Source organism: Gopherus flavomarginatus, chromosome 1 (genome assembly GCF_025201925.1).
Source record: "Gopherus flavomarginatus isolate rGopFla2 chromosome 1, rGopFla2.mat.asm, whole genome shotgun sequence".
Lineage (NCBI taxonomy): Eukaryota > Metazoa > Chordata > Testudines > Testudinidae > Gopherus > Gopherus flavomarginatus.
The window spans coordinates 373,158,668-373,166,935 of NC_066617.1; the positions used below are offsets into that span (position 1 = coordinate 373,158,668).

Here is an 8,268-nt window from a genome sequence, read left to right on the forward strand (position 1 = left end):
ATCTGCTTCAATGAGGGGGGCAGGGAGCAGCTGAGACCAACACATGTGCACACCCCCAGTGAGTGGCGGGGACCCACACATGTGAAATGGCACTCATTAATAGCCAATCAACAGCATATATGATGCAATGTATATAATATATAATTTTATTATTCATATAGTTATGGAAAGTAAATAATGTATGAAAGAAATGAAAGGCTTTTTTTTCCACTTTTTTTTTTAAGTCATCCCTGCCAGGGCTCCGCCGAAAATGTTCAAATTGGGCCCCGCACTTCCTAAAGCCGGCCTTGCATGTCCCTTATCTTCCGCAAGGAGGGATTTTTCTGCAACTCGGCCTGGAACTCAGCATCTGGGGCAGGGATGGACACCTGCTCTCTCTCACCGGCTGGGTCTGAGGCTGCTGCCTCCTTGAGCTGTGTCTATGGGCACTCCCTCCCAACCAGGTTAGGGTCCTGTGCCTCAGGCAAGGTACCCTCCCCGTTGTCAAGGTGCAGTGCCCCTCACCGGCTCTGGCTACGGGTTATGACTAGGGCACCCTGGGAGTTGCTTGGCCAGTCCTCCAGATCCCCCCCATTAACACCTCCGTGGGCAAATGGTGGTGTCCTCCCACTTCCTTGGGGCCCTCCTTGGCCCCCCACTTCAGGTGTACCCTCGCCATGGACACTTTGAATGGGGTCCCGCCCACTCTCCTGTCAGGATTAGGTAGATATTCAACATCACCTGATCTGGAGCTACCACCTCGGGCCGGGCCAGTGTCACCTCAGCATCCGTGCCCCAGTATCCATTGACCTTCCTCCCATCCACCTCCAGGGGAACAAGACATTCGCTCCGCAGGGACCGCCCCGTGTCCACCCTGTAAATGGAGAACCCTGTATCTGGAGCATCCAACTCCCCAAGGAAGCTGGCCTGGGGCACTTCTCCCTCCTGAGCAGTTGGAAAGCTGTAAGCGCCCCTTGCCTGCGCCGTCGTCCCTTCGTCCAACCGGATCTCTAACAAGTTGACCATCTGTAGGTTTGTTCTGCTCAATCTGTTCCTGAGCCTGGGGCACTGGGTCCGTATGTGGCCTCTCTGGCCACAGTAATAGCAGCCCATGTCCCATGGGTCCTCTCAAGCAGGTCGGTTGGCCCTGATGCTAGATGTTCCCTTAGGAAGAGGTTCTCCATGTTTCCTCTTTGGGAGATCCCAAGGTCACCCTCTTTCCGCATCGTGGTGGGCCTGTTCCTTTGGGACTCCTCCCTGTTATCCCCTGCCTGACTGTTCACAAACTCGTCGACTAGCTGGCCTGCGTGCTGCGGGTGCTCTGGCTTCTGGTCCATTAACCATCACCTCAGGTAGGACAGGCACTGCTCATACAGGTGCTTCAGTACCAATAGGTCAAGTAGGTCCTCTTTAGCTTGGGCCCCACCTGTCCACTTGTGGGCATACCCCTGCGCCCGGTTGGCCAGTTGTAGCTATGTGACCTCATGGGTTTTGCGCTGACTCTGGAACTTTTTTCAGTACATCTCAGGAGTCAGCCCAAAGTTGTGGAGCAGGGCCTTTTTGAACAGTTTGTAGTCCTCTGCTTTTGCCCCTTTCATTTGGCTGTACACTTCCATGGCTGTGGAGTCCAGTAAGGGGGTGAGAAACTGGGTCCTGTCTCCAGGGTCAACCCTGTGCACCTCGCAGGCATTCTCAAAGGTCGTTAGGAAGGTATTTATGTCCTCTCCCTCCTTACACTGGGCCAGGAAGCACTTACCAAAGCTCTTTATAGTCTTGGGTCCCCCCTCACTCACCTCAGCCAGGTGCCCACTGCTCCTCAGCCGGGCCAGCTCCAGTTCATGCTTTCGCTGTTTCTCCCGTTCCTCCCACTCCTACTTCAGTTGTTACCTCCTTAACTTGAGTTCTTCCCGTCTCAGCTCCCTATCATATTCCAGCCGAATCCGTTCCAAGGACGGGGAGCTCCGCCGCAACGATCCCCTGCTGGCTGCCAGGGTCAGGGTGCCCTCGGTATTCACTGGGCTTCCCCCAACCCCTCCCCTAGGTATAGGTAGGCAGGGTCTCGGGATGTCCTCTGCAGCCGTCTGACACCTCCCATCCATGTCAGGCTCCGGGGCCCACACTGCATCCGCTGGGCGGCTTCCCTGAGGGACAGGGCTCTGTTCACCCAAGCGATCCTTCTCCTCCAGCTGGGCAATTAGCTGTTCTTTGGTGGACCTCCCAGTGCGCAGCCCCCTCTGCCTGCACAGCTCCACAAGGTCGCTCTTAAGGCGTTTAGCATACATCTTCCTGCTGGCCACTTGCCGGCCTGTGCTCTCAGCTTTCCACCATTCCAGGGAGACCTTTAGTGCGCCAGTCCTTCTTCAGGTCACGCCCTCTCTGCCAAGGTCGAGCTGCAGACTCCTCCGCCCCTGGGACCGCTCGCTGCGATCCCCCAGGGGACCCTGTTACTGCGAGAGCCTTTTCTCTGGTCACACATTCCCAGGGGTGAATCGCTCCCTGAAACCATCTCTCTCTGAATCTCCAGCCCACCTGGTCCCCGTCAATCCCCCTTAGCTTTACTGCTCCCCAGTCACTTAGTGCAGGAAGCTCATAGACTCATAGACTCATAGACTCTAGAACTGGAAGGGACCTCGAGAGGTCATCAAGTCCAGTCCCCTGCCCTCCTGGCAGGACCAAATACTGTCTAGACCATCCCTAATAGACATTTATCTAACCTACTCTTAAATATCTCCAGAGATGGAGATTCCACAACTTCCCTAGGCAATCTATTCCAGTGTTTATCTACCCTGACAGTTAGGAACTTTTTCCTAATGTCCAACCTAAATCTCCCTTGCTGCAGTTTAAGCCCATTGCTTCTTGTTCTATCATTGGAGGCTAAGGTGAACAAGTTTTCTCCCTCCTCCTGATGACACCCTTTTAGATACCTGAAAACTGCTATCATGTCCCCTCTCAGTCTTCTCTTTTCCAAACTAAACAAACCCAATTCCTTCAGCCTTCCTTCATAGGTCACGTTCTCAAGACCTTTAATCATTCTCGTTGCTCTTCTCTGGACCGTCTCCAGTTCCTCCAAGCTCCGTCCACAGGGTGCAGTAGATCCCGCTGTTGCCACCAGTTGTCACGGAGTCCGCGAGAGATGCTCTGGAACTGCACCCCACAAAGCCAGTCCAGACTTTGGGGAGCCTCCTCTCCTTCGGAGCAGACTCTCTTCAGGGCAAGAAGCTCACATGGCTTCACCTCCCGGGTCTCTCCTTGGAGCATTCAGCATGTGCCCCTCCATGTACTTAACACAGCGAGTCCGCCCAGGTGGGGTCCTGGGGAAGCCACCGGGTCTTGCACCCCCACTTCGCAGTCAGACGAGACACTTAGCCAGGCAGTAAAACAGAGGTTTATTTACATGACAGGAACACAGTCCAGGATAGGTCTTACCGGTACAGACAACAGGACCCCCTTTAGTTAGGTCCATCTGGGGCCCCAGGGAGGCCCCAGCCCCGTTGAGAGACCTGAGCCCCATCTGGTGCCTGTCTCCATTTCCCAGCCAGCTTCCAAGCTGAAAAACTCCCCCCTCCAGCCTCTCCTTCAGCCTCTGTTCAGTGTCCCAGGCAGAGGTGTCACCTGGCCTCTAACCCCTTCCTGGGTTCTAGCGTTACATGCTCAGGTCTCCTCCCTCAGGCCAGTCTCCCATCCCCCAGTGCAGACTGTCCTTCCAGGCCAACACCCCCCACTCAGCATTCACAGACCACAGTAAGAACAGTCCCATTTCATCACATAAGAGGCGGAAAGGGTTAATTCCCTGCTGCTCTTCCCCACCTGAGCCAGGCACAGAGGCAGGTCCCTGGGGCTCCTTGCTGGCTCTGAGTCCCTGCTGGGATTCCCAGGGCAGCAGTATAAATATCCCTGTACCTCAGCCCTGGCCAGTGCAGATTCCCTGCCGCCTGCAGCTCCCCGAGCCGGTCACAGGCAGAGATTCCTCCTCCCCAGCCGGGGCCGGAGCCTGGTGAGTCGTTTGCGTGGATTGAATCGGTGAAGGAGCGAATGGAAACATGAAACCTAGGAAATGTTTGAGCTGGGGTTGGCTAGAATGGGGATGTGTAACTCTGACTGCAGGGGCAGGACGGGAGCCGGGGCTCTGAGATACACTCCTGTGACTGCGCTGAGGTTGGGTGTTAGGAAGAGGTCGCTGGGTTACCCTGATCTACTCCCACATTAGTCACCAGGGGTCTTGCTGTGAACTCAATGGGCTCTGGACTGGGCCATTCTTGGTTATGTGACTGTTCAGAGGAAACCACATTGGAAACCTCCTCAGGCCCTGTAATATTCTGCACCCCAAATCCCGAGATCTTCATTCAGGCAGCACTTCCATTAAAATTAGTCAGGACCCCAGGACGGGGTCCGTTCTGGTTTGCAGAAATTAGCTGGTTTTAAGTAGCATAGCTGCAAATGTCCAAAATAACCCAGGAGAAACCAATTATAAGGGCTGCTTTGATACTGAATGTGACAAGTTCCCCCCAGGGTGCCATCTGGAACTGGGGTACCTCTGAGCCCGCTGACAGCCTGGGCTCCCTCTCACCCTGTACTGCTCTGACAAGCTGCAAAGCCCTCCCACCTGCACTTTCACCAGCATTCACACAGGTAGAGACACACCCAGCTGCAATTGGACACAGGCTCTTTAACCAGCAGCTGTCCAGGCCAGTACCCCAGAGCAGTACCATCCTTCCCTGGTCAAATCTGGGCAGTGTGTGTGTTTAATACCCCTGCACCTATCACTCAATGTGAAGACAACCATGCACACTTGGGTTAACCAAGCCAAGATTTTCCGCAAGCACTCCAGTCAAAGCTCAATGGTTTAGATTGTAACAGAATAAGTTTATTAACTATGAAAAATAGATTTTAAGATTCTATATGAATCTTACTTGCATTTTTGTTTATTTGCTAGATAATCTGCTTTGATCTGTTTGCTAACACTTATAACCACTTAAAATCGATCTTTGGTAGTTAATAAAGGTGTTTTTTGCTTTATCTACACTAGTGAGTTGGAATGACGTGCCTGGGAAAATCATAGCTCGAGTGCCAGAGGCTGTTGTATATTCCTTTCCACATTCAGGGAGGGGGCGAATTCTAGGAGCTTACGCTGTACAGTTCTCTGCGCAGGTTAAGACTGTAACATTCTGGGTTTACACTCCAGTGTGGGGTACGAATCTGGGAAGCTGGTGGTTTATTTGGCTGCAGCCTCTCTATTGTTGGTTCATGCAGTGGCTGGTTAGAGCCTGCATGTAACTGCAGCGGGGTGTGTCCCTGCGTGTGTGGATGCTGGTGTAAGTGTAAGATCGGGAGCAGGTCTGCAGGTTGTCACAGCAACACAGTGTGAGAGGGGCACAAACGGGTGGGTCAGAGGGCTCAATGAAAACCCAGTTCCAGGTGACACCCAGGGGGAACATGTCACACTGTAACAAATGCAGTCCAGTCCTAGCCACTACTCACCTTCTCACTGATTGTCTCTTTTGCTGTTAGTTCCTGGAAATTGAATAGAAGATCCAAACGATGGCACATGATGCCAGCTGACAATCACACCTTTTTTGCTCCTATGACCTACATCCTGACCGGCATCCCAGGTACGAAGGAATCTCATGTCTGGATCTCCATCCTCTTATGTCTGATGTACGTTGTGGCACTTTTTGGGAACTGTCTCTTAGTATTCATCACACTAACAGAACGAAGCCTCCATGAGCCCATGTATCTATTCGTGTCCATGCTGGCCGCTGCTGATCTGCTCTTATCTACCATGACAGTGCCCAAGATGCTGGCTGTATTCTGGTTTAGAGCAGGGGAAATTTCTTTTGCTGCCTGCCTGTCCCAGATGTTCTTCATCCATGTCAGTTTTATTGCCGAGTCGGCCATCCTGCTGGCCATGGCGTTTGATCGGTACGTTGCCATCTGTGACCCCCTGAGATACACCATCATACTAAGCAACTCTGTGATCAGGAAGATGGGGCTGGCAGTTGTCACAAGAAGTTTCTGTATCATTTTCCCCGTCATCTTTCTCGTGAAGCAGCTGAAGTTCTGCAGAACTAACCTCCTGCCTCACACCTATTGCGAGCACCTGACCATAGCCTGGCTGGCCTGTGACGACATCACAGTCAGCGTCTGGTATGGCATAGCCATGGCTATTTTCGTACTTGGTTTGGATGCTGTGCTCATTGCTGTATCTTATGATCTGATCCTCAGGGCCGTCTTCCGGCTCCCCTCCAAGGACACCCGGCTCAAGGCTCTCCACACCTGCAGCTCTCACCTCTGTGTCATACTGATGTTCTACACACCGGCCTTTTTCCCCATTTTTGCACACCGATTTGGGCACATCATTCCAGGTTATATTCTCAGCCTACTGACCAACCTTTATGTGCTCATTCCCCCTATGTCAAACCCCATCGTTTATGGAGTGACAACAAAAGAGATCCTGAAACGGTTGATCAATGTGTTTCATCGGTGGTGCAGGAGAAGCTCCCAGCTGAGCTAAATCAGGACACAGAAAATGCTCTGGGACTTGGAAATTAGGCCCAAGTTTTCATTGGAACTATAGGGATGTTTTTATTATGTACTTCCATTGCTTAAGGTCGTAAGTTGGTCTCTCTCATCTACAGAATTTGGGTCCAATGAAAGCTATTTCCTCCCCCAGTTTCTCTCTCTAATATCCTGGGGCACACATGGCTGTAACAGCACAGCGCCCTGCAACAGAAAACAGCCAGACTGAGTGAGTCTTGTTCTAAATTGAAGGGAAACAACAAAACAAAAAAGCAAGAAGGTAAAATGACTTTGTGAGAGCGAGAGCACGGTGTGTGCTCCTCTGTGACAAGCTGCATCCGAGTTGCACTCTTAATGGCCAAGGAGAGCAGCAGCCAAGGGGGACGTGCAATAAAGCCATGGGAAGTGCACTGTGCTGCACATTGGGAGACGGGAGCTCTAGAGTTCATTCTGCCACTGACCTGGTGTGTCACCTTGGGAGAGTTTCTTTCCTCCTCAATTTCCTCATTGGCAAAGTGAGCACATTTTGGGGCCAGCATGGAAGCCAAGTACAAGTCTACTCAGGGAGACAGCACAGAGAACATACAAAAAGACATCTACTGGGACAGACAAATGGTCCATCTAGCCCAGTGTCCTGTCTTCGTACAGTGACAAATGCCAGGTGCTTCAGGGGAGTGAGCAGAACAGGGCAATCATTGTGTGATCCATCCCTTGTCTTACCATCCCAGCTTCTGGTGGTCAGAGATTTTGGGACACCAGCAGCATGGGCTTGCATCCTTGACCAGCGTGGCTAATAATCACTGATGGATCTATCCCCCATCAACTTATCTAAGTCTTTTTCAATCCTTTCCCATCACACCATCCCCTGGCAGTGAGTTCCATAGGTTAGCTCTGTGTTCCATTAAAAAACATACATTCTCTTTTTTGTATTAAACCAGCTACCCTGGTTTTTGCATTGTGTGAAAAAGAAACTAACATTTCTCTATTCACTTTCTTTGTACCAGTCATGATTTTATAGACCTCTGTCATAACCCCCCTTAGTTGTCTCTTTTCTAAGTTGAACGGTCCAAGTCTTTTTAGTCTCTCCTCATATGAAAGCCATTCTATACCCTTAATTATCTTTCTTGCCCTTCTCTGACCCTTTTCAAGTTACATTATATCTTTACTGAGATTGGGTACTAGAACTGCACACACTATTGAAGGTGTGGCCGTACCATGGATTTATATAGTGGCAGCATAACATTTTCTATCCATATCCTAATGGTACTTAACGATCCATTAGCCTTTTTGATCCTGCTGTGCATAGAGAAGAAATTTTCAAAGACCTACCCGATGACAGTTCCAAAATCTCTTTGTTGGGTGGTATCAGCTAATTTAGACCCCATCCTTATATATGTGTATTTAGGATGATTTTTTACAGTGTGCCTCATTTTTCACTTATCAATGCTGAATTTAATTGGCCATTTCATTGCCCAGTGAGATCCCTCTGTAAGTTTTTTCAGTCAACTTTGGATTAAACTATCTTGAAAAATTTTGTGTCCCCTCCAAACTTTGCCACTTCACTGTTCACTCCCTTTTCAGGAGCATTAAGGAATGTGTTGAACAGCGCTGGTCCCAGCACAGGATCCTTGGGGGACCCCACTGTTTACCTCTCTCCATTGTGAAATGGACCATTTATTCTCCCTTATTTCCTATATTTTAACCAGTTACTGATGCACGAAGGGGCAGGGACATGTAGACCCTGGATGACATCCATACAGGCTGTGAATATGG

At 50.8% G+C, this 8,268-nt stretch overlaps 1 protein-coding gene across 1 annotated transcript; it reads left to right on the forward strand.

The window, feature by feature from the left end:
* The first annotated feature begins 5,524 nt into the window (after positions 1–5,524).
* Positions 5,525–6,490, forward strand: LOC127047645 (olfactory receptor 52B2-like). Its single transcript, XM_050946139.1, has one exon. The coding sequence runs from the start codon at positions 5,525–5,527 to the stop codon at positions 6,488–6,490; it is 966 nt and encodes a 321-aa protein (XP_050802096.1).
* The last annotated feature ends 1,778 nt before the right edge of the window (positions 6,491–8,268 follow it).

Excerpts from the sequence above, each read along its gene's own strand:
- LOC127047645 (XM_050946139.1), top strand. The coding sequence starts at position 5,525 with ATGATGCCAGCTGACAATCACACCTTTTTTGCTCCTATGACCTACATC.